General features: G+C 42.4%; 1 protein-coding gene across 1 annotated transcript; it reads left to right on the forward strand.

Moving 5' to 3' along the window:
* Positions 1-989: 989 nt before the first annotated feature.
* On the forward strand, positions 990-23431 carry LOC140720131 (uncharacterized). The gene is made up of 2 exons (XM_073035018.1): positions 990-2681; positions 22415-23431. Exons 1-2 carry the CDS (start codon positions 1363-1365, stop codon positions 23163-23165), a joined length of 2070 nt encoding a protein of 689 aa, XP_072891119.1. The 5' UTR covers positions 990-1362; the 3' UTR covers positions 23166-23431.
* The last annotated feature ends 3944 nt before the right edge of the window (positions 23432-27375 follow it).

Genomic DNA, 27375 nt, shown 5'->3' on the forward strand with positions numbered 1-27375 from the left:
ATAAGTCCTCCCGCTTAGGATCTTCTCCAACAAATTGCCCACGACTGATGCAAGACTCACTGGTCTATAATTTCCTGGGTTACCTCTACTCCCTTTCTTGAACAATCCTCGGGTGCTTCTCCCATCCCTATTGATGATAAAAAGATCATCGCCAGATGCTCAGCAATCTCCTCCCTCGCTTCCCACAGTCACCTGCGGTATATCTCAACATGAGATGAACTGGGTAATATTATGATGGAGCCAGAGCTCACATTGAGAGATCTTATAGAAACATGTAAAATGATGAAATGGATAGATAAGATTGCGGCAGGAAAGTTGTTTGCACTAGTAGATGGGACTAGAACTTTAACATTGGGGGCATTTGGGATGGAGATGAAGAACTGTGGTGAATCTGTGGATTTCTCTGCCCAATGAAGCAGTGGAGGCTACCTCAGTAAATGCATTGGAGACAAAGTTGGATAGATTTTTGCAAAGTAGGGAAATTAAGGGTGATGGGGAAAAGGCAGGTTGGTGGAGATGGGCCAGGTGACGTTCTCGTGCTCCAATTTCTTACGTTCTCACCACAGACTAAAATCTCACTTGAAAAAATTGTCCTTCACGCATTGATGTCCTTTCAAATATTTTTACAGGTTTGAAATGGCAGAACACTTGTGCAGTGTCTCTTTGCTGTCTCTTTCTGGATATATAAGGAGTGGCCAAATCTTTTCTTTGCAACAACAATACATCTGTTTTTGATTCTTGGAGATGAATTATCTCATCCCAGCTGGAAATGTGTTTTGTGTCTGAGTTGAAGTTTTCTGCTGTAACTCTGTGAAATCCACTGGAACTGGGGTGCTGAGAACACACCAGCATCTGTTCACTGAAGATCAGTTCTTCAACTGCATTGATTGTGCAAGGGATTCAAACATCTGACTGTCTGAATTGCCAGATGATTGATCGCAGTGAGATATCATTCTCCTTCTCTCAGTGTGGGAAGGGATTCACTCACAGCCTACCCACAGACACACCAGTGAGTTCACAGTGGGGAGAGGCAATTCACCTGCTCTGTGTGAGGGAGGGGAACTACTCAGTCATCCAGCCTGAAGATACATCAGCAAGTTCACACCATAGTGAGATGCTCCACTTGTTCTGACAGTGGGAAGCAATTCATTCCGTTGTCGATGCTAAAGATAGATCCAAAAATTCCCTAGTGAGAGGACGGTAACCTGTTTACATGGTGGGAAGGCGTTTACACACTCAACCACGCCACAGTGACACCAGTGAGTTCACACCTGGGAGAGGCCAATCACCTGCTCTGAATGTGGGAAAGGATTCACTCAATCATCCCAACTGAATGAACACCAGCGAGTTCACACTGAGAAGATGCCGTTCACCTGCTCAGACTGTGGAAAGAGATTCACTCATTCAACCACACTACAGAGACACCAGCGAGTTCACACTGGGGAGAAGCCATTCACTTGCTCCGAATGTGGGAAGGGATTTACTCAGTCATATCAACTGAAGGTTCATCAGCGAATTCACACTGGGGAGAAACCTTTCAGCTGCTGTGAATGTGGGAAGGGATTCGCTGATTCATCCCACCTTGTGCAGCACTACCGAATTCACACTGGGGAGAAGCCATTCACCTGCTCTGAATGTGGGAAGGGGTTCACTCAGTCATCTCATCTGAAAGTACATCAGCGAATTCACACTGGAGAGAAACCGTTCAGCTGCTCTGAATGTGGGAAGGGATTCGCTGATTCAGACTCCCTTGTGAAGCACAGCCGAATTCACACTGGGGAGAAGCCATTCACGTGCTCCGAATGTGGGAAAAGATTCACTCGGTCATCTCATCTGAAGGTCCATCAGCGAATTCACACTGGGGAGAAACCGTTCAGCTGCTCTGAATGTGGGAAGGGATTCGCTGACTCATCCCACCTTGTGCAGCACTACCGAATTCACACCGGGGAGAAGCCATTCACCTGCTCTGAATGTGGGAAGCGATTCACTCATTCATCCACACTACAAAGACACCAGCGAGTTCACACTGGGGAGAAGCCATATACTTGCTCCGAATGTGGGGAGGGATTTACTCAGTCGTATCAACTGAAGGTGTATCAGCAAATTCACACTGGGGATAAACCTTTCAGCTGCTCTGAATGTGGGAAGGGATTCACTCACTCATCGCATCTGAAGGTGCATCAGCGAGTTCACACTGGGGAGAGGCCATTCACTTGCTCTGAATGTGGGAAGGGATTCACTGCGTCATACTCCCTTGTGAAGCACTGCCAAATTCACACTGGGGAGAAGCCATTCACGTGCTCTGAATGTGGGAAAAGATTCACTCGGTCATCTCATCTGAAGGTACATCAGCGTGTTCACACTGGGGAGAAACCATTCAGCTGCTCTGAATGTGGGAAGGGATTCGCTGATTCATCCCACCTTGTGAAGCACAGCCGAATTCACACTGGGGAGAAGCCATTCACGTGCTCTGAATGTGGGAAGGGGTTCACTCAGTCATCTCATCTGAAAGTACATCAGCGAATTCACACTGGGGAGAAACCGTTCAGCTGCTCTGAATGTGGGAAGGGATTCGCTGATTCAGACTCCCTTGTGAAGCACAGCCGAATTCACACCGGGGAGAAGCCATTCACATGCTCTGAATGTGGGAAAGGATTCACTGACTCATCTCACCTCGTGAAGCACTGTCGAATTCACACTGGGGAGAAGCCATTCACCTGCTCTGAATGTGGGAAGGGATTCACTGAGTCATCCAACCTGGTGAGGCACTGCCGAATTCACACTGGGGAGAAACCATTCACCTGCTCAGATTGTGGAAAGGGATTCACTCAGTCATCAGGCTTCAAAGTCCATCAGCGAGTTCACACTGGGGGACGCCAGTCACCTGTTCTGATTGTGGGAATGAATTCGCTCAGACATTTCAACTGACAGAACATCAACTACTCAGACGGGAAGGAATTCACTCAGACATTACTGAGCAAACATCAGCGAGTTCACACTGTATAGAAGCTGTTCATCTGCTCTGACTGTGGGAATTAATGCATACATTCATCTCGGCTAACAAAAGACCAGACTGTTTTCAGCAGTGAGAGGACATTGACCTGCTCAGACTGTGGGAAGGCATTCAGACACTGATCCACAGTGCAGAGACAGTGGTGAGTTCACACTGTGGGGAGGGTGGTCACCTGCTCTGAATGTGGGATGGGTTTCGATCAGTCATTCATCCTTGTGTCCCCCAACCAAGCTTTGACCCAACGTGAATCGGAGAGATCAGATGCTTGAGAGGACGTAATTCACTCAGGTTCACCGACCGAGTATTAAAGGCAGTGGTTCAGGGCAGGTTATTTTTGAGCTTTCAGCAGTGGCCAATCTGTATTTAGGGTTGATTATCAAGAACAAGTCAGGCAGGAGCAAGTGGAGCGGTCACTGTTGGGGTGGACAGAGTTGGAGCGGAGACATTGAGGCTCTAATTCTTTGAGGTTTCAGTGAGGAGAGCCTTCAGTCAGAGAAGACAAAGTCATTCCAAAGGTAGAATTTTTTTTTGCCCCCTTTTCATTTGTTCAGTTGTAACAGTGGAGATGCCAGGCGGGAGAGTGGAAAGCTCCTTTGCGGGATGTGGGAAGGCAGGGGACCCTCCTGTGTCCCTGATAACTACACCTGTGAGAAGGGCTTCCAGCTTCAGCTCCGAACAATCCACATTACGGAGTTGGAGCTGGAACTGGATGAACTCCAGATCATTCGGGAGGCTGAAGGGGTGATAGGTAGGACATTTGAGAGATAGTTGCATCCAAGAAGCACAGCACAGGAAACTGGGTGACTGTCAGGAAGGGAAGGGGGAAACAGCAAGAACAACTGAACAACACAGATATCACTTTAGATATTGTCAGGGATGGTGGGGATGACCAAGTAAAGGAAGGTCACAGCAGAAGGGTCTCTGGCACTTAGTCTGGCTCTGAGACTGAGGAGGGAAGGGTGGAGAAGAGACGAGCTGTGGTCAGAGGTAATTCATTCCTTCAGGGAACTGATTGGATGTCCTGTGGGTGAGAATGAGATTCCAGGATGGCATGTGGTCTCAAGATGACACTTATGGAATGAAGCGGTTTTAGGCTTCGCTCCAATCCTTTCCCCCCCCCCCAAATGATCTTTTTATACCTATTCTAAAGGGGTTCAGACGTATGAAATCTTTTTCAATTGTTTGAATCATTTTCAACTCGTTGAAATGTCTAAAGCAAAGGAATCGAAACAGACGAAAGAACCGTTAACTTTAGAAGCAATTGCGAAGCTTACGGACGACAGACTTGAAAAACTGGAGAATAAATTAACCTCAAAGCTTTCTATGTTGGATGAAATTTTAAATTGACGCAAAACTTCAATCACTTACACTAGATTCACAAAAACAACAAGCAAGTATTTTAGTTCTTGAAGATGCCGCTCGCCAGAGAGATCGCATAATGGAAACTCTGCAACAACAGCAAACTTCGACTTTTCAACTGCTGGATCGTTATAAATCTAAAATCACTGATCTTGAAAACCGCTCTCGAAGACAAAATCTCCGGATAATTGGGATTCCGGAAAAATTTGGGAACGGCAATCTCACTGTATTTTTCTCCAAATTTTTAATGGATGTCTTCGGCTCAGAAGTACTGGATACCCCTCCAATAATTGACCGTGCACATCGCATTTCTCATTTTCATTCAGATTCAAGTTTGAAACCACGACCTAATACCAAAGTGCGTTTGATTCGGGCTGCCCGGAAAAAGGGTATCATCAGCTTTCAAGATCTTAAATTCCGTATTCTGGAAGACTATAGTCCCGAAGTTTTAAGGGTTTTATATCGGTTATGTCGGAAATTCATCAAGAAGGCTACAAGCAAGCACTGTTATTTCCAGCATATTTGAGAGTTGCTCTCAATGATGGAACTTATCGGCTGTTCAAATCTCCAGCGGATTCCTTGAAGAATAACACTTTATTGTTTCTACGAGTTGACTAATGTAAAAATAAGTTTATAGATTTGGATCTTTTATAAAATGATGATTTTTTTTACGTGATTGCTTACACGTATTTCTTACACACAGTAAAAGTCCATTTTTGGTTTATTCTGAGTTCTTTTTATATTATTATTCTGTTAGTTGTGAAAGTAATTCATTGGGTTTTCTTTTAAGTTCATATACACTTTTTTATATTTTTAACATTTAAATATTAAGATTTTTTAAAAAATAAAATGTCGTTTCTTCTTCCCGAAAGACCTTAGTGCTTGGATATGTCATATCTGTTTTGATGTGTCTGAATAAGTTTAAGGACTTTCTTTTAAAACACTAATACAATATTATCCATTATGGGTTTTAAATTATTGTTTTAAATCCTTTTGTTTTATATATATGTAATACTAATTGCATACTTTAATCTTTCTAACCCTTTCTTATAATATGGGTGGTTTGTATCTTTTATTTAACTTTTTTTGTTTGAGTTGCCGTCTTGAGACATGGGGTAAATTTAGTATTAGATTGCTTGCTTGCCTCTTTTTGGCTTTGGTTTTGAGGGTGGAGGGAGGGGGATTTCTTTTTGCTTGCTTCACACTTAGTTTTACTTCCTGGCCTGATTCGAAACGACGAAAATGGTTGCAGTGTCATGACTTCCAGTTCCTCCTTGAACTTACTTCCCTCTTCCGGATTCATGAGTTCATCTTTTTTTTAACCTTATGTGTTAATTGTAATAAATATTGGCAATATGGATAAGATTATTAATTTTGTTTCTTGGAATACTAATGGTTTAAATCATCCGATCAAACGGAAAAAAAATATTCAAAGTATTCCACAGAATGAATGCTAATATTATCTTTGTACAAGAGACTCATGTGAGGAAGGTGGATAGTCAATGCTTTTTTAGTTTTCAACAGAATCACTCGAATTCCCAAGCCAAAGTAAGAGGCGTTTCCACTTTTATAGATTCTTCAACCTCCTTTATACACTATGAAACCATTTCAGACCCACAAGGTAGATTTTTGCTTATTACTGGTCTACTTTTTAATCAAAAAGTTGTTTTATGCTCCAAACACTAATTGCCCTGAATTTTTTAAGTGTCTATTTACATCCTTTCCTAATTTGAATCAGTATATGCTGATAATGGGTGGGGATTTTAACTGTTGTTTAAACCTTTTGATGGATAGATCTAAGCCCACCCAAGCTCTTCTGAATAAATCGGCCTCTCTTATTAATTCCTTTATGATTGATTCTGGAATTACCGAAATTTGGCGTTTTTTACACCCCAATGACAAAGAGTTTTCATACCTTTCTCATGTTTATCATAATTATTCAAGAATTGATTACTTTTTTATTGATCTCCGTTTACTTACAGATGTTATTGATTGTAAATATGACTCCATTACCATTTCTGACCATGCACTTTTGAAGCTATCTATTAAGACATTGGACTCATCTACTAATGCTAAATCTTGGAGGTTCAACGCTATTTTATTGCAGGACTTAGACTTTCTTAATTTTATTAAACAACAAATCGATTTGTTTTTCTCAACAGCAGAGATCTCTAGTGGAATTTTATGGGACACTTTTAAAGCACTTATTCATGGACAGGTTATTTCATACTCTGCTGGAGTTAGGAAATGAACTAATTCTAAAATATTAACATTGGTTGATAAAATCAAAGCAATTGATAAGATTTATTCAGTGACCCCCCCACCAAAGAACTTTATAAAGAAAGAGTTGAACTTCAAATGGAGCATCGTTTGTTATTATCCTCTTTGATTGAAAATCAGTTAATTAAAATCAGGTGTCTGCTACCCTCAGCCTGTTGCCCCAGCACACAACAGCAAACATAATAGCACTGGCCACTACAGACTCGTAGAACATCTTCAACATCGTCCGGCAGATGTTAAAGGACCTCAGTCTCCTCAGGAAATAGAGATGGCTGTGACCCTTCTTGTAGACAACCTCAGTGTTCTTTGACCAGTCCAGTTTATTGTCAATTCTTATCCCCAGGTACTTGTAATCCTCCACTATGTCCACACTGACCCTTTTGATGGAAACAGGGGTCACCGGTGCCTTGGCCCTCCTCAGGTCCACCACCAGCTCCTTAGTCTTTTTCACATTAAGCTGCAGATGATTCTGCTTGCACCATGTAACAAAGTTTCCCACCGTAACCCTGTACTCAGACTCAGCTCCCTTGCTGATGCATCCAACTATGGCAGAGTCATCAGAAAACTTCTGCAGATGGCAAGACTCTGTGCAGTAGTTGAAGTCCGAGGTGTAGATGGTGAAGAGAAAGGGAGACAGGATAGTCCCCTGTGGAGCCCCAGTGCTGCTGACCACTCTGTCTGACACACAGAGTTGCAAGCGCACGTACTGTGGTCTGCCAGTCAGGTAATCAATAATCCATGACACCAGGAAAGCATCCACCTGCATCACTGTCAGCTTCTCACCCAGCAGAGCAGGGCGGATGGTGTTGAACACACTGGAGAAGTCAAAAGACATGACCCTCACAGTGCTCGCCGACATGTCCAGGTGGGCGTAGACATGGTTCAGCAGGTAGACGATGGCATCCTCAAATCCTAGTCGGGGCTGTTAGGTGTACTGGAGGGTGTCTAAGTGTGGCCTAACCATAGACTGGAGCTGCTCTAGAACAAGTCTCTCCAGGGTCTTCATGATGTGGGAGGTCAATGCCACCGGTCTGTAGTCATTGGAGCCACTGGGGCACGGCGTCTTCGGTACAGGGACGAGGCAGGACGGCTTCCACAGCATAGGAACCGTCTGGAGACTCAGGCTCAGGTTGAAGACATGCTGAAGTACCCCACATAGCTGGGGGGCACAGGCTTTGAGCACCCTGGGGCTGACACCATCCGGGCCTGCAGCCTTGCTTGGGGGTGGAGAAGTTTCAGATGTCTTCTCAACTGTTCAGCTGTGAAGCCCACCGTGGTGGTTTCAGGTGGTGGAGGGATGTAGTCATGAGAGCAGGGTGGGAGGCTGTGAGGAGTGGTAGGAGGGGAGAGTGGAGTATGTGTTGGTTGGGGGCCGACAACAGATGAATCGTGGGGGATGGGCAGAGGCCACAGTGTCAAATCTGTTGAAGAACAGGTTAAGTTTGTTGGCCCTGTCCACACTGCCTTCAGCTCCTCGGTTGCTAGTTTGCCGGAACCCAGTGATGGTCCTCATCCCACTCCAGACCTCTCTCATGTTGTTCTGCTGGAGTTTCCACTCAAGTTTTCTCCTATACCTGTCTTTAACCTCCCTGAACTTGGCTTTCAGGTCCCTCTGTATTGTCCTCAGCTCCTCCCTATTTCCATCTCCAAACGCCCTCTTTTTAGTGTTCAGGATGTCCTTAAAGTCCTTTGTTACCTTTGGCTTGTTATTTGAATAACGAATAACAAGTAACAATATAAAGCTACCAAGGTAATTGAAACTGGCCTTTTGTTCAACCTCTTGGTTACCGATGTACAACTTGCCGTTGGGAGTATCCTGCTGTTTCGATGTTACCATACTTTTTTTTTTACAGTTGATGGTTAGACCAGAATCTGCACTTGTTTGCATTACTTTGCCTAGGAGGATTTGTAGGTCTTCTGTAGCACTTGCTATTAGGGTGGTATCGTCCGCATATCTTATATTGTTGATGTTAACACCTCAAATTTTTATCCCATCTGGGTCTTCTATTTCTCTGAGAATCATTTCACTATAGATATTTAAAAATTCCAATGAGGCAACGCATCTCTGTCTAAATCCTCTTTAAACTTATATTATCATCAGTTTTTACCACCGCCATTTGGTTCCAATATGAATTGTGAAGTAGTTGTTCTTCCCTTCCGTCAGTGTTTAGTGAGAATTTGAAATAATACAAAGTATCAAAATGTCTTATGCCATATTGGGCGATTTCCAATCGCTGCTTTTAGTTAAATTAAGGGTTAACCCTTTTAACATTAGCATAATCCAAGCCTACGCACCAACAAATGATGGGGACGAAGAGGATAATAACAAGTTTTATGAAGATCGTGACGACAATGTAAATCTCAGGATATAAAACTAGTCATGGGAGATTTTAACGCCAAAGTTGGACAGAAAACGGTTGATAATATTATAGGACCCTTTGGACTAGGGGAGAAAATTGAAAACGGAGAAAGGTTTACTGACTGATGTGTCAGATACAACCAAGTGACCACCAATACTTGGTATAAAAACCATCCACGTAGATTGTGTACTTGGATTAGGCCTGGAGATAGAACAAAGAATCAAATAGATTTCATTACCGTCAATGAACCCTTTAGAAATAATTTCACAAATTCTAAATCCTACTCAGGAGTAGACTGTTGTTCAGATCACCATCCAGTAATAGCTACCATCAAAACAAAATTAAAGAAACTGAAACGTGGAAAAAAGAGAAGTCGGTGTTGGGAGAACAAAAAAAAAGATAGCATACTTAGCAACAATTCAAGACAGCTGTAGAAGAACACCTCAACGAAAACGAAACAACACCTATTTGGGACAGATTTAAATATTCTATACTACAATCCGCAGGGGAGATAATCCAAATACAAGAAACACAACACACCAAGAAGGGGTGGATAACCCAAGAAATTCTACATCTGATGGAACAAAGAAGGTTAGTGTAGAATAATGCAGTGCAATTCAGAGAGCTAAACAGACAAGTGCGCAATATTGCAAAGGAAGAATGTTTAAATCAAAAATGCAATGAAGTCACTCTCAGTTGAAGTCGCAACTGAAATTTGTAGTTCTGGTTGCTCTCGTTTGCGCATGCTCGTTCTTTTACGCTTGCGCAGTTCTCGTTGATCCTTTCCTTTAGAAATGGCCGATGCTGCCGCAGTTTCCTGTTCTGTTTCGCCAGTGATGTGTTGTACCTGAGTCCGCGGTTCTTCGGTAGAAGTAGGCCTTGATTCTTTTCGAACTTGAGCTGTCTTCGCGGCAGTATCTTTCTTCGTCCTCTGTTTATGAGGCATAGCTTAAAACAAGCCGGAGTAGTTTATAAGTAACCTTATGAAAATATTGACTACTTTTTCTTCATTAAACATTAATTTATTGATTTTTTTACGGGAGGGCTGGGTTCCAGCGTCTCGATCCTACGTCATCACGTGACATCCCCTAATCAGACGAAGATGGAGATGAAAATTCCTCTGAAAATATAAAAAAGACTTTGAGGCAAATAATGCATAAATTAAATGCATTAAAAGTAACCAAAAAGTAATTAAAGAAAAAATAATAAATATGGAGGCTATGTTTGATAAAATGACAAAGAAACAAGAAAAAATGGAAAAGAAAATTACAGATTTGGAAATTAAAATGGAAGACGTGGATGGAAGAATGAAGGAAATGGAAGTTGATAATAATGCCTGGACATCAGAAAGAAAACAACTCGTGGAAAAAATTGATAAGCTTGAAAATTTTAGTAGATAGATAGATAGATAGATAGATAGATACTTTATTCATCCCCATGGGGAAATTCAACATTTTTTCCAATGTCCCATACACTTATTGTAGCAAAACTAATTACATACAATACTTAACTCAGTAAAAATATGATATGCATCTAAAATCACCCTCTCAAAAAGCATTAATAAATAGCTTTTAAAAAGTTCTTAAGTAGTTTACTTAAATACATTAAATACAATCAACCCCGGCACTTTAACATATCTTCCTCCTGGCGGTTGAATTGTAAAGCCGAATGGCATTGGGGAGTATTGATCTCTTCATCCTGTCTGAGGAGCATTGCATCGATAGCAACCTGTCGCTGAAACTGCTTCTCTGTCTCTGGATGGTGCTATGTAGAGGATGTTCAGGGTTTTCCATGATTGACCGTTGCCTACTCAGCGCCCTTCGCTCTGCTACCGATGTTAAACTCTCCAGTACTTTGCCCACGACAGAGCCCGCCTTCCTTACCAGCTTATTAAGACGCGAGGCGTCCCTCTTCTTAATGCTGCCTCCCCAACACGCCACCACAAAGAAGAGGGCGCTCTCCACAACTGACCTATAGAACATCTTCAGCATCTCACTACAGACATTGAATGACGCCAACCTTCTAAGGAAGTACAGTCGACTCTGTGCCTTCCTGCACAAGGTATCTGTGTTGGCAGTCCAGTCTAGCTTCTCGTATAACTGCACTCCCAGATACTTGTAGGTCTTAACCTGCTCCACACATTCTCCATTAATGATCACTGGCTCCATATGAGGCCTAGATCTCCTAAAGTCCACCACCATCTCCTTGGTCTTGGTGTTATTGAGACGCAGGTAGTTTGAGCTGCACCATATCACAAAGTCCTGTATCAGTTTCCTATACTCCTCTTCCTGTCCATTCCTGACACACCCCACTATGGCCGTGTCATCAGCGAACTTCTGCACATGGCAGGACTCCGAGTTATATTGGAAGTCTGATGTGTACAGGGTGAACAGGACCGGAGAGAGTACGGTCCCCTGCGGCGCTCCTGTGCTGTTGACCACCGTGTCAGACCTACAGTCTCCCAACCGCACATACTGAGGTCTATCTGTCAAGTAGTCCACTATCCAATCCACCATGTGAGAGTCTACTCCCATCTCTGTTAGTTTGTGCCTTAAGATCTTGGGCTGGATGGTGTTAAAGGCACTAGAGAAGTCCAGGAATGTAATCCTCACAGCACAACTGACCCCATCTAGGTGAGAGAGGGATTTGTGCAGCAAATACGTGATAGCATCCTCCACTCCCACCTTCTCCTTATACGCAAACTGAAGAGGATCCCGGGCGTGCCTGGTTTGTGGCCTCAGATTCTGTATTATCAGCCGCTCCATGGTCTTCATCACGTGCGACGTCAAGGCAACAGGTCTGAAGTCATTCAACTCCTTTGGTTGTGGTTTCTTTGGTACCGGGACAATACAGGATGTTTTCCACTGTCTGGGTACTCTTCTCTGCTCCAGGCTCATGTTGAAGATGCGCTGTAGGGGTTCTCCCAGCTCAGTCGCACAGGCCCTCAGTAATCGTGGGGATACTCCATCCGGTCCAGCCGCCTTGCTGGTACAGATCTTCCTCAGTTGACCTTCCACCTGTGCAGCCGTAATCCTGGGTGTGGGCAAGGTCTCCTGTGAGTGGCTATTTTCCTGTGAGGGAAGTAAGAGGGAGGACGAGTAGAAAGACAAGCCTGGTGTGGAGTTCTGCGGTGAGGATGAGATTGTGCTGTCGAACCTATTGAAGAAGTTGTTCAGCTGGTTCGCTTTCTCCACATGTCCGCTAATGTTTGCCCTCCGCTTTGCACCGCATCCGGTGATGATCTTCATCCCATCCCACACCTCCTTCATGCTTTTGTTCTGCAGCTTTTGTTCTAGCTTCCTCCTATACTGCTCCTTTGCCCCCCTTATCTGTACTCTGAGTTCCTTCTGAACACTTTTAAGCTCCAACCGATCACCATCTTTAAAGGCCCTCTTCTTCTGATTTAGTAGACGTAACAATATTAAAATTGTTGGACTTAAGGAAGGTACCGAAGGAGAAGACTCAATAATTTTTTTTTCAAAAATGGATCCCTGAAAAATTGGAAATGGGTGAAGAAACTTCAATTGAGATTGAAAGGGTGCACAGAGCCTTAAGGCCAAGGTCTCAAGATGATCAAAATCCGTGATCAATTTTGATAAGATGTTTAAAATACCAGGATAAAGAAAAGATTTTGAGGGCCGCTGCCCAAGGTGCCAAAAGAAGAAAGAATCCATTGATGATAGCAGAGAAACCAGTTCTTTTTTTATCCTGATATAAGTTATAACCTTTTGAAGAGAAAGAAAGAATTTAATTCAGCAAAAGAAGTCTTATGGGAAAAAGGTTACAAATTTTTAATGCGTCACCCAGCAACACTGATAAATTTTTTGGAAGAGGGAAAAAGATTTTTTCCCGATTATCGAGACGCGGAGGTGTTCGCACAAAAACTTCCATCTATTCGCTAATTAAACGTAGAGATTTATAAACGCAATGGTTAAAGACAAAGACAGAGATAGTGAATGGAACTGATGGACATTTAAGGATGATACAAGGGAGAAAAGTAAAATTTTAGAAATGTTAATTGAGAATAATATGTTTTTTCTTTTCTTATATATATATATACTTTTTACATTGCGGGGGGGGGGCTGGGGAGCTTTGAATCGGTTACTACGGGATTCACGTGTGTAATCATGGCGATTGCCATGACCCGTACAACAGAGGGGGGTAATGTGTTTTTTTTTTCTCTTTCACAACATTAGTAGGGGGGTATTTTGTTTTTTTCCTTATACTCTATTTTTCTTCTATTTTTTTGCCTGGATTATTGGTGGGGACACACATAGCAACATGGAGACTTCTAAAAAGATTTCCCAGGATACCACGAAAGTTGAAAGATTAGGTATTATTATAGATTGGAGTAACATAATTAAAAACAATGACTAATTTATTGAATTTTTTAAGTTTTAATGTTAATGGGCTTAATGGACCAGTAAAAAGAAAAAGAATTTTAACATATATTAAAAAAAGGAAAATAGATATAGCTTTCCTACAAGAAACTCATTTAACGGACATAGAACATCAGAAATTAAAAAGAGACTGGGTTGGAAATGTTATTGCAGCTTCATTTAACTCAAAGGCGAGAGGAGTTGCAATTTTGGTTAATAAAAATTTACCAATTAAAATACAAAATGTATTAATTGATTCGGCAGGAAGATATTTAATTATACATTGTCAAATTTTTTCAGAACTATGTACTCATGAATATTTATGCACCAAATGAAAATGATGTAAAATTTATACAGGAGGTCTTTTTGAATTTGGCTTACGCACATGATAAAATATTAATAGGTGGAGATTTTAATTTTTGTCTAGATCCAGTTTTAGATAGATCAATAAAGGCTATTACAAAATCAAAAGTAGCAAAATTAACTCTATCATTGATGAAAGACTTAAATTTGATTGATATATGGAGAAGAATCAATCCAAAAGAAAGAGATTATTCATTTTATTCAAATAGACATTAAACATACTCAAGGATAGATTTTTTCCTATTATCAACGAATATTCAAGATAGAGTGAAAATGTGGAATATAAAGCAAGAATATTGTCTGATCACTCTCCTTTAATAATGACAATGATAATGATAGATAAAGAGGAATCAATTTATAGATGGAGATTTAACTCAATTCTACTAAAACGTCAAGATTTTTGTGATTTTATGAAAAAGCAGATTCAGTTCTTTTTAGATACAAATTTACATTCAGTTGATGATAAATTTATATTGTGGGAAGCAATGAAGGCATATTTGAGAGGTCAGATAATAAGTTATACTTCTAAAATTAAGAAGGAATATATGATAGAAATAGATCATTTGGAAAAAGATATTATAAAATTAGAAAAAGAATCTCAAAGAAATATGACAGAAGAAAAACAAAGACAACTTATTAATAAGAAGTTAAAATATAATACACTCCAGACATATCGAACAGAAAAAGCAATTATGAGAACTAAACAGAGATATTATGAACTAGGTGAAAGATCACATAAGGTCCTTGCATGCCAGTTAAAAACAGATCAGATTTCTAAAACAATAAATGCAATCTGAACAACAGTGAATAAAGTTACTTATAAGCCTCTAGAAATTAATGAGGCTTTTAAGAATTTTTATTCTGAGTTGTACAAATCAGAATCAAAAAATGATGATGTTAAGATAGAAAGATTTTTAGCACAAATAACTCTTCCAAAATTAAATACGGAAGAACAGAAGGGATTAGGTATGCCTTTTATATTGAAGGAGGTTGAAGAAGCTCTGGGATCACTTCAAAGTAATAAATCTCCAGGAGAAGATGGTTTTCTGCCTGAATTTTATAAAAAGTTTAAAGATTTATTAATTTCTCCCTTTATGGAGTTAATAAATCAAGCGGAAAGAACGCATAGACTTCCAGAATCTTTTTCAACAGATATTTTAATAGTATTGCCAAAAAAAGATAGAGATCTTTTAAAGCCAGCATCATATAGACCTATTTCTTTATTAAATACTGATTATAAAATAAATAGCAAAAATCTTATCTAATAGATTATCTAAATGCTTATCAAAATTAGTGCATATGGATCAAACAGGATTTATCAAAAATAGACAATCGGCAGATAATGTAACCCGGTTAATTAGTATAATCCATTTAGCGCAAAAGAGGGAGGAAACGAGTGTGGCAGTTGCTTTAGATACAGAAAAAGCATTTGATAGATTGGAATGGGATTTTTTATTTAAGGTATTGGAAAAATATGGATTAGGAACCATTTATAAAATGGATTAAAACCTTAAATACTAATCCCAAAGCTAAAGTAGTGACAAATGGTCAAATTTCGACACCATTTCAGTTAACAAGATCAACTAGGCAAGGTTGTCCATTATCACCTGCTTTGTTTGTGTTGGCAATAGAGCCATTAGCTGAATTAATTAGAATGGACCCAGATATTAAGGGTTTCAGAGTTAATCAGGAAGAATACAAGATTAATTTATTTGCTGATGATGTTCTACTTTATTTAACAGATCCATTACGTTCATTATGTAAATTATCTTATAGATTAGAAGAATAGGGGAAAATATCAGGTTATAAAGTAAATTGGGATAAAAGTGAAATTTTACCTCTTACTAATGGAGACTATAGTCAATGTCGATTAATAACCTCAATTTAGATGGCCGGCAAATGGTATAAAATATTTAGGTATAAGTGTTGATAATGATATAAAAAACTTATACAAATTAAATTATTCACCACTTTTGAAAAAAATTCAGGAAGATCTTGATAAATGGATGGCATTACCAATAACATTAGTAGGTAGAGTAAATACTATAAAAATGAATATATTCCCTAGACTACAATATTTATTTCAATCATTACCAATACAATTACCCCAGAAGTTTTTTCAAGAGTTAAACAAATATGTGAGGAAGTTTCTCTGGAAAGGTAAGATATCAAGAATATCGTTGGAAAAATTGACATGGAAATTTGATCTAGGAGGGTTACAACTTCCAAATTTTAAGAATTATTATAAAGCAAATCAACTTAGATTTATTGCATCTTTTTTTGAGAAAGATAAACCGGCATGGATTAGAATAGAACTAGATAAAATAGGAGAAAGCGTACCAGAGATTTTATATATAAATGGGAATCTAAATGGATACGGGAAAAGCAAAAATCTCCTATATTAAAACATTTGATTGATTTATGGAATAAGATAAATGTTGATGATGAGACAAAAAAATCTTTATTAGCAAAGAGATCTTTAATTCAAAATAGACTTATTCCTTTTACAATGGACAATCAACTTTTATATAATTGGTTTCAAAAAGGGATAGATACATAGGAGATTGTTTTGAAGGAGGTATATTAATGTCATTCGATCAATTAAAGAATAAATATAAAGTATCAAACAACACTCTTTTTTGTTACTTTCAACTAAGGGCTTATATAAGAGAAAAACTAGGTCAAACTATGTTATTGCCGAAATCTAATGAAATAGGAATTTTAATTCAAAAAGGAAATATTAAAAAATTTATATCTTGTATGTATAATTTGATTCAAAAACAGGTAATTAAACAAGGAGTCCATAAGTCAAGACAAAAATGGGAAAGTGATTTGAATATTAAAATTGAAGAAACAAATTGCTCAAGACTATGTCTTGATAGTATGACAAATACAATAAATGTTCAGTTAAGATTAGTGCAATATAACTTTATACATCAATTATATATTACACCAAAAAATAAATAAATTACATCCAAGTTTATCTGATCAGTGTTTCCGATGTAACCAAGAAACTGGTACACTTTTACATTCGACATGGTGTTGTTCTAAAATTCAACCTTTTTGGACAAATTTAAGACTTTTACTGGAACAAATTACGGGAATACAACTTCCTCATAATCCAATATTACTTTTACTAGGTGATATTGAAGGGACAAAACCGAAACTCAAACTAAATAAATATCAGAAAGAATTCATAAAAATTGCACTGGCAGTAGCCAAAAAGGCTATTGCAGTTACTTATAAATCGGATACATATTTAAGTATAGATTGTTGGAAGAAAGAAATCTATGGCTGTATTCCATTAGAGAAAATTACTTATAATTTAAGAGATAAATATGAAACATTTTTGAAAATTTGGTACCCTTATTTACAAAAGACAGGACTAAATATATAGGTGCTCTGAAGATGAAACAATTGGTTACTTGGGGAAAGAAATAAATATATATACTAAAGTTATTAAGAACTCCATGGAGCATGTGGAGATCTTCCAACAACCAGGCACTCTTTCTTTTTTTTTTCTTTCTTACTTTCTCTTTTTTTAATATAGGGAAGTTAGGGGGAGGGATTAAGGGGAGGGGGGAAGGGATATATACATTTTTTCCACACTTGTAATTACTTAAAAACGCAATTAAATAATTTTTTTTAAAAATGCAATGAAGCAGAAGGCCATATTAACAACGGCAAAGAAATGGACAAGAAAATTAAGGAAATTATGGAATTAAGAAAACCTCCTCTACAGAATGCATAAGATCAGCAGACAGATCCAGGTGAAGTATGTGGGAGGAGGATTCAGTATATAGAGCAGCTGTCTGAGGATAATAGAGGGGAACCCCCAGATATTAAACGCCCTAATTCTGGCCCACCTATTACCAAAGAAGAAAAAACTAAAGCAATGAAAAGCATGAAACGTGGTAAAGCCACTGGACTTGAGGAAACCTCAGCTTACAAGCCCTAGAAGGTCTGGGCATAGATATTCTTTTTGAACTGTTTAATGGCATATATGAGTCTGCTGTATTGCTTGATGATCGCTTGAAATCTGTACTTATAGCTCTGCCAAGAATTCCTGGAATTAATGACTGCGAAAATTATAGAACAATCTGTCTTAAGATTCACCTAATAAAGATTTTGTTGAGAATTGTTCTGAGACGAATTAAAAATAAGTTAAGGCCAGAAACTTCCAAGTAAAACCCTGTCTGAGTCTGTCCCATTTGTCTGTGCTTGACAGATCTCTCTCTAAAGTTTCCTCATTGTGTACCTGTCCCAGTATCTTTTATTTTCCTTCTCAACCTCATTCTCCTGCCTTCTCCCCATAACATTTGACACCTTTACAGAAAATCTTTGGGATCAACGGCAATACGCATATTCAACAGTTCATCTTTCTGCGACAGGAGAACACACTTCAGAGATCAACAGTCTCTGCATTTTTATTTCATACATTATTATTGCGCATTGGTGCAGTATTATTGTGTATATTATTATTCCCGGTTTATTTTTAGTCATGTCTGCACACTGCTAATTGTGATTCTAAATGTCGCTGCTGTAACGAAAGAATTCCCCACTCGGGATCAATAATGTATTTATTTATTATTATTAACATCATCATGATTATTCTGCAGTCCTTTATCTCTTTCATCAATTTTCCCAGCTCTTTACTTCACGCCCGACTAATCTGATGTATCACCTCCCCTCCACCCCACATTCTTTCTCCCTCCCTTCCTTTCCGGTCCTGAAGAAGGGTCTCGGTCTGAAACGCCGACTGTTCTCTCCCCTCCATCGTTGCTTTCTGCCCCCCTGAGTTCCTCCAGCATTTTGCGGGTGTTGTTTTGGATTTCCACATCTGCAGATTTTTTTCTAATCCTGTTTAAACAAATGCGCATGCGTGTGCGTCACAGCCGAACGCGATATTGCGCATGCGCTCAGTAGATGAGAGGCTCGCAGGGATCGGACGGAGGTAGGAGCGGGGCCGCGGGTGGGAGCTTAATCACCGGCGTCTGCACCGCGATTGAAGGAACATTACTATGAGCTCCGTCCCCACTGGTCCAGCACCTCAGGACAGTCCCAGTCCTTTCCGTCTCTCTCAGCCCCACGATTTACCCGAGTGACGGGGAGTTAACGGCTGATTCAGAGCTGGCGGCGCCGCCATTTCTGCGGCGCATGCGCATTGCTGGGTCCTTGAATCGCGGATAGACAGGTTTCTTGTTCTTGGTGTCTGCTGGGTAAGGAGGCAGCCATGGGTGACACTACCAGCATTGTCCCCTTAGAATATGCCCAAATACTGCGACCTCCAGCCATGCCAACGAGGATCAGTACCTCGGAACAAAAATATACTGTCCAGTCAGTGGAAGTGTAAATTAGTGCTGTATGGCTAAAAGAAATCCTCCCGTCAACTTTAGTTCTCTGTGTAAATAACGATATGAAACACCTTGTTCTTGATGACAAGTGACTTGTAGCTTGCACATCACAAAGGTGCCCCATTCCAATGAGAATAACTACTGCCCACCCCTTCATAGTCATTGCCATCGATGGGTTCATCACTGTCAATCAGCTGGGGGTGGAAGGGGATCCCAGTAATTAGAAAATGTCCAGGATCCGACATGTAGTAACAAGTTCACTTTGTAGTGTTGTGGAGCATGACCAGCGCTTGAAATGATACCAAAAATCAGGAAAAATTGAGCCAAGACACAGGTTGATTGAAGGCAAAAATAGCCTATTCTCATACAGAGGGAATACAGTCAGAGAATTTAGACGTACAGAAAAGCTGGATGAACTCTGCAGGTCGGGCAGCATCCGTCGAAAGAAGCAGTCAACGTTCTTTCAACGGATGCTGCCCGACCTGCTGAGTTCATCCAGCATTTTTGTACATCTTGATTTGACCACAGCATCTGCAGTGTACTTTGTGTTTACAGTCAGGAAATTTGTTGGTCAGTCAGGATGCCTGATCCATGACATGTTAGAAGATGAGGAGTTCATATCTAAACATAGAAACAGAAGTCTGCAATATATTACAGGCCCTTCGGCCCACAATATCATGCTGACCATAAAACCTACTCTTGAAACTGTCTAGAGTTTGACTACCACATAGACCTCTATTATTCTAAGCTCCACGTACGTACCTAACAGTGTCTGAAAAGACCCTGATTGTATCCGCCTCTACCACCGTCGCTGGCAGTGCATTCCATGCACCCACCACTCTCTGTGCGAAAAAATTACCTCTGGTATCCCCCTTGTACCTACTTCCAGGCACCTTAAAACTATGCCCCCGCATGTTAGCTAGCTCAGCCCTGGGAAAAAACCTCTGGCTATCCACACGATCAATGCCTCTCATCATCTTATACAACTCTCTCAGGTCACCTCTCATCTTCCATCGCTCCAAAGTTTACTCAACCTATTAATGTAAGGCATGCTCTCCAATCCAAGCAACATCCTTGTCAATCTCCTCTGCACCCTATTTAGAGCATTTTTTCCAGTAGTGAGGTGATCAGAATTGAACAGAGTGCTAAAAATAGGGCCTAACGAAGGCCTTCTATATCTGTAATAGTACCTCACCGCTTTTGAACTCAGTCCCATTGCTCATGAAGGCCTTCTTAAAAACATTTTCCAGCTGCGTAGCAGCTTTGTATGAACTATTGACACAGATCCCAAGATCTCGCTGATCCTCCAAACTGCCAAGGGTCCTATCATTAATATTGTATTCTGTCTTCAAATTGGACCTACCGAAATGAACCACCAGGTTGAACTCCATCTGCCAATTCTCAGTCCAGTTCTACATCCTATCGCTGTAACGCTCTACTGTGACAACCATTCAGACTATCCACAGTTCCCACTACATTTGTGTCATCGACAAACTTGCACACCCACCCTTCTACTTCCTCATCAAGGTCATTTTTAAAAGTCAGAATGAGGAGAGAGGAGGGGTCCCAGAACAGATCGCTGCAGAATATCACTGGTCACATCCTCCATGCACAATACAAACCATCGACAACCACTCTTTGCCTTCTGTGGCCAAGCCAGTTGTGGATCCGCAAAGCAGCTCTCCTTGGATCCTTCCTCGTTACTTTCTCAATGAGCCTCGTATGGGGAAACTTATCAAAAGTCTTACTGAAAACCACGTACACTACATCCAATGTTCTACCTTCATCAATGTTACATCCCCAAAGAGTTCAGTCAGGTTGGTAAGGCATGACCTGCCCTTGACAAAGCCATGCTGACTACCCCTAATCTGATGCTCATAAGTCCTCCCGCTTAGGATCTTCTCCAACAAATTGCCCACCACCGATGCAAGACTCACTGGTCTATAATTTCCTGGGTTACCTCTACTCCCTTTCTTGAACAATCCTCGGGTGCTTCTTCCATCCCTATTGATGAGACAATGATCATCACCAGATGCTCAACAATCTCCTCCCTCGCTTCCCACAGTAGCCTGCAGTATATCTCAGCTTGAGATGAACTGGGTAATATGATGCCAGAGCTCACATTGAGAGAAGATCTTATAAAAAAATGTAAAATTATGAATCAGATAGGTAAGATAGAGGCAGGAAGGTTGTTTCCACTGGTAGGTGAGACTAGAACTAGACCACATCACTTTTGGGCATTTGGGATGGAGCTGAAGAACTGCTTTTCCCTGAGGGAGGTGAATCGGTGGATTCTTTGCCCAATGAAGCAGTGGAGGCTACCTCAGTAAATGCATTTGAGACAAGGTTGGATAGATGTTTGCAAAGTAGGGAAATGAAGGGCGATGGGGAAAAGGCAGGTTGGTGGAGACAGGCCAGATGATGTTCTCCTACTCCTTTTTCTTATTTTCTCACCACAGACTAAAATCTCACCTGAAAAACTGTCCTTCACCTATTGATGTCCTTTCAAATATTTTTACAGGTTTGAAATGGCAGAACACTTATGCATGGGCTGTCTCTTTCCGGATATATAAGGAGTGGCCAAATATTTCCTTTGCAAGACCGACACATCTGTTGTCAATCCTTGGAGATGAAGAATTATCTCATCCCAGCTGGAAATGTGTTTTGTGTCTGAAATGAAGTTTTCTGTTGTAACTCACTGAAATCCACTGGAACCGGGGAGCTGAGAACACACCAGCATTTGTTCACTGGAGTTCAATTCTTCAATGCATTGATTGTAGAAGGGATTCTAACGTCTGATTGTCTGAATTGACAGATGATTGATCGCAGTGAGATATCATTCTCCTTCTCTCAGTGTGGGAAGGTATTCATTCACAGCCTACCCACAGACATGCCAGTGAGTTCACAGTGGAGAGAGGCAATTCACCTGCTCTGTGTGAGGGAGGGGAACTACTCAGTCATCCAGCCTGAAGATACATCAGCAAGTTCACACCTTAGTGAGATGCTCCACCTGTTCTGACAGTGGGAAGCAATTCATTCCGTTGTCGATGCTAAAGATAGATCCAAAAATTCACCAGTGAGAGGACGGTAACCTGTTTACATGGTGGGAAGGCATTCACACACTCAACCACGCCACAGTGACACCAACGAGTTCACACCGGGGAGAGGCCAATCACCTGCCCTGTGTGGGAAAGGATTCACTCAATCATCCCAACTGAATGAACACCAGTGAGTTCACACTGAAAAGATGCCATTCACCTGCTTAGACTGTGGGAAGAGATTCACTCGTTCATCCACACTACAGAGACACCAGCGAGTTCACACTGGGGAGAGGCCATTCACTTGCTCTGAATGTGGGAAAGGATTTGCCCGGTCATTTCAACTGACTGAACATCAGCAAGTTCACACTGGGGAGAAACCGTTCAGCTGTTTTCAATGTGGCAAGGGGTTCACTCAGTCATCTCATCTGAAAGTACATCAGCGAATTCACACTGGGGAGAAACCGTTCAGCTGCTCTGAATGTGGGCAGGGATTTGCTTATTCATACTCCCTTGTGAAGCACAGCCGAGTTCACACTGGGGAGAAACCGTTCAGCTGCTTTCAATGTGGCAAGGAGTTCACTCAGTCATCAAATCTGAAAGTACATCAGCGAATTCACACTGGGGAGAGGCCATTCACTTCCTCTGAATGTGGGAAAGGATTTGCCCGGTCATCTCAACTGACTGAACATCAGCGAGTTCACACTGGGGAGAAACCGTTCACTTGCTCCGAATGTGGGAAGGGATTTGCTTATTCATACTCCCTTGTGAAGCACAGCCGAATTCACACTGGGGAGAAGCCATTCACATGCTCTGAATGTGGGAAGGGATTCACTCAGTCATCCAACCTGGTGAGGCACAGCCGAATTCACACTGGGGAGAAACCGTTCACCTGCTCAGATTGTGGAAAGGGATTCACTCAGTCATCAGGCTTCAAAGTTCATCAGCGAGTTCACACTGGGCGATGCCAGTCACCTGTTCTGATTGTGGGAATGAATTCACTCAGACATCTCAACTGACTGAACATCACCTGCTCAGACGGGAAGGAATTCACTCAGACATCACTGAGCGAACATCAGCGAGTTCACACTGTATAGAAGCTGTTCATCTGCTCTGACTGTGGGAATTAATGCATACATTCATCTCGGCTGACGAAAGACCAGATTGTTTTCAGCAGTGAGAGGACGTTGACCTGCTCAGACTGTGGGAAAGAATTCACACACTGATCCACACTGCAGAGACAGTGGTGGGTTCACACTGTGGTGAGGGTGGTCACCTGCTCAGACTGTGGGAAGGCATTCACACACTGATCCACACTGCAGAGACAGTGGTGGGTGTGGGTTCACACTGTGGTGAGGGTGGTCACCTGCTCAGTCTGTGGGAAGGCATTCACACACTGATCCACACTGCAGAGACAGTGGTGGGTTCACACTGTGGTGAGGGTGGTCACCTGCTCAGACTGTGGGAAGGCATTCACACACTGATCCACACTGCAGAGACAGTGATGGGTTCACACTGTGGGGACGGTGGTCACCTGCTCTGACTGTGGGAAGGCATTCACACACTGATCCACACTGCAGAGACAGTGGTGGGTTCACACCTTGGGGAGGGTGGTCACCTGCTCAGACTGTGGGAAGGCATTCACACACTGATCCACACTGCAGAGACAGTGGTGGGTTCACACTGTGGTGAGGGTGGGGACCTGCTCAGACTGTGGGAAGGCATTCACACACTGATCCACACTGCAGAGACAGTGGTGGGTTCACACTGTGGGGAGGGTGGTCACCTGCTCAGACTGTGGGAAGGCATTCACACACTGATCCACACTGCAGAGACAGTGATGGGTTCACACTGTGGTGAGGGTGGTCACCTGCTCAGACTGTGGGAAGGCATTCACACACTGATCCACACTGCAGAGACAGTGGTGGGTTCACGCTGTGGTGAGGGTGGGGACCTGCTCAGACTGTGGGGAGGCATTCACACACTGATCCACACTGCAGAGACAGTGGTGGGTTCACACTGTGGTGAGGGTGGGGACCTGCTCAGACTGTGGGGAGGCATTCACACACTGATCCACACTGCAGAGACAGTGGTGGGTTCACATTGTGGGGAGTGTGGTCACCTGCTCAGACTGTGGGAAGGCATTCACACACTGATCCACACTGCAGAGACAGTGGTGGGTTCACACTGTGGGGAGGGTGGTCACCTGCTCAGACTGTGGGAAGGCATTCACATGCTGATCCACATTCAATCAGAGAAGGCAAAATCATGATGGAACTAGAATTTTTATCTTAACATTTGCTCAGTTAGAACAGTGGAGTTGACAGGCGGGATAGTGGAAAGCTCCTTTGCGGGATGTGGGAAGGCAGGGGACCCTCCTGTGTCCCTGATAACTACACCTGTGAGAAGGGCTTCCAGCTTCAGCTCCGAACAATCCACATTACGGAGTTGGACCTGGAACTGGATGAACTCCAGATCATTCGGGAGGCCGAAGGGGTGATAGGACATATAGACAGGTAGTTGAACCGAAGGTGCACGGCACCGGAAACTGGGTGACAGGAAGGGGAAGGGGGAAACAGCGAGTGCAGTTTACCCCTGTGTCCATCCCCCTGAACAACACAGATATCAATTTAGATACTGTCGGGGATGGTGGGGATGACCAGGTAAAGGAAAGTCACAGCAACAGGGTCTCTCTGGCTCTGAGGCTGAGAAGGGAAGGATGGAGAAGAGGTGAGCTGTGGTCAGAGGTGATTCAGCAGCTCAGGGAACTGACTGGATGTTCTGTGGGTGAGAATGAGATTCCAGGATGATATGTTGCCTCCTGTGTGCTCGGGTCTGTGACATCTCCGGTCGAGTGCTCAGCATTTCCCGGGAGGATGAACAGTGAAGGTCGTGGTCCATGTGGGTAACAATGATATAGGGTGGTCGAGTAACGAGCTTCTCAAAGGCAGTTCAGGGAGTGAGCTGCTAAGTTAAATGGCTGCTCGTCCAGGGCTGTGACCTCAGGACTGCCATCTGTGCCACGGGCCAGGAAGAGGAAGAATAAACTGTTTAACACGTGGCTAAGGAGTTGGTGCAGGAGGGAGGGTATAAGATTTTTGGATCTTCTGAGCTGGTGAGAATTGCTGTGTACAGAGGAGTGTGATGTGTTGGGGGAAGCGCACATCGCTGATGGTGTGTGACTGGGCAGGCAGGTCTCTCACACACAAACACATGCAGTGGAGTGGGAGGGAGGGGAGTGAGAAGGGAAAAGGGGAATGAGGAGGATGGAGTTAGGGCTCCTTCACAAAGTCCCAGACTCACCCACTCCTCCCCCTCTGGAATTGGTCCCATTCCCTACCCCAGGCTGGGGGTGAGCATTGAGTTGCCTTGTCAAGAAGAAAAGGAATTAATTGTTTGATAGCATTTTGTTCACACACTTTGATAATAAATTTATGTTGAACTTCATCAATGATACGTATTGTTTGTAAAACGTGTACTGATGAGAAATGGTCTCAGTGAAGGACCGAGAGTGGAAAACGAACCGGTGTTCAGCCCCACTGCTCCGTGCTGGACAAGAACCCCTATCTGAGTCTGTCCCATCTGTCTGTCCTTAACACGTCTCACTCTAAAGTTTCCTCTTTCTGTACCTGTCTCAGTGTCTGTTATTTTCCTTCTCAACCCCATTCTCCTGCCTTCCCCCATGACCTTTGACACCCTTACTAATCAAGTACTGATCAAATTCTGTTTTAACTAAACCTGATGACTTGGCCTCTGAGCCGTCCGTGGCAATGAATTCCACAGCTCCCTCATCTCTCCAAAAGCATGCTGTCTGGGCTTAGACATTTTGACACGGACGGTTAAAAAATGGTGGCTATCTACTCTCTCTATCCCTCTCTTATTCTGATCAAGTTCTCTCAGGTCACCCTGATTCTCCTCCACTCCAGAGAAAACAGCCCAAGTTTGTCCGAACTCTCCTTACACGGCAGCTCATGCCTCTAATCCAGACACATCCTGGTGAACCTCTTCGTTGCTGTCCTAAACACCAGCGGCGTAACAGGCTTTAAGTAAGTAAATGATGGGTTGCTGATTAATAAGGCTGTTGAAGGTGAAGGGTAGAAAGCAGCAGAATGGGGTTTAGAGGGAAAATCCTATAGCCATGATCGAATGGTGGAGAAGACTCAATGAATGGAATGAGTATTTCAGTTCCTATGACTTGCGGTGTAGTGGTGAGATGGCGAAGCCGTGGGGAGTAAGGTGCAGGTATGATTGGGTGTCTGGGTAGGAGGTGGTGTCGAGCACCTTTTCACTTTGTCTTATGACCAACAATTAACTCAAAAGAGTGTATCAATCATAACAGCGCTTATTTTTACTTGCAGCAAGGGAAGACCGGTACAAGAGCGAGTAATAGCTGTTCTCCAAAAAAGCACAAGCGTGTACATTCACTGCTTCGGACACAAGTTCAAGGTCAGGGTGCATTCTGTTTGTCTGCTTAATCAGCGTGTTCAGCATTTTCCCAGTGACACAGCTGCCGGTCTGCAGTCGAGTGCTCAGGTTCCATCAGCATCGTGATGCACGAACATTATTAGCAAAGCTCTCTGATACAATACAGGTTCCAGCTGGTTACAGACAAAAATGGTAGAAGTGAAGTGCATTCCCCCAGTGGTGGAGAAACATTGCTACACCACTCGCTCTCTGTGAAAATGGTTCCAAACCCTACAGCTCTCTCCATTTCTGTTAACATCTCCGATCCATGTAGCCTCCGCCATCTGTGACAGCCCTTCTACACCAACACCCATCACCATTCTGTGAACCCGTCTGACCCCTACTCCACTTGTCATCTCTGTAAAACCCTCCACCATCCACCCTGGCAGATTCAGATGACAGTGGACCCGAGGAAGACACCGACTATGGGCTCACCAAACACATTCACAGGAGCTGACATTTTTTATAAACCTCCCGATTTGTACGGTTGTATTGACTAAACAGCTTCCTGGCTTCCTATCTTTACCTCCCCAGCCCCACCCCCAACGTCCTGCTTTCCACAAGGATTCCATTCGTCCCTTCCCACTAATTCCCCCCCCCCCCGAACATATCCTTGCAAGCGAGGGAAGTTCTATACACTCCCATTTACTTCCTCCCTCAGTCCCAGTCTGGATCACGAACAGTCCTTCCAGGTGAGGCAACACTTCACCTGCGAGACTGTCAGGTTGCTGTGCCGTACCTGTTGCTCCCAGTGAGGCCTCCTCT

The sequence above is a fragment of the Hemitrygon akajei genome, unplaced genomic scaffold (genome assembly GCF_048418815.1).
Source record: "Hemitrygon akajei unplaced genomic scaffold, sHemAka1.3 Scf000037, whole genome shotgun sequence".
In the NCBI taxonomy this organism is placed as follows: domain Eukaryota; kingdom Metazoa; phylum Chordata; class Chondrichthyes; order Myliobatiformes; family Dasyatidae; genus Hemitrygon; species Hemitrygon akajei.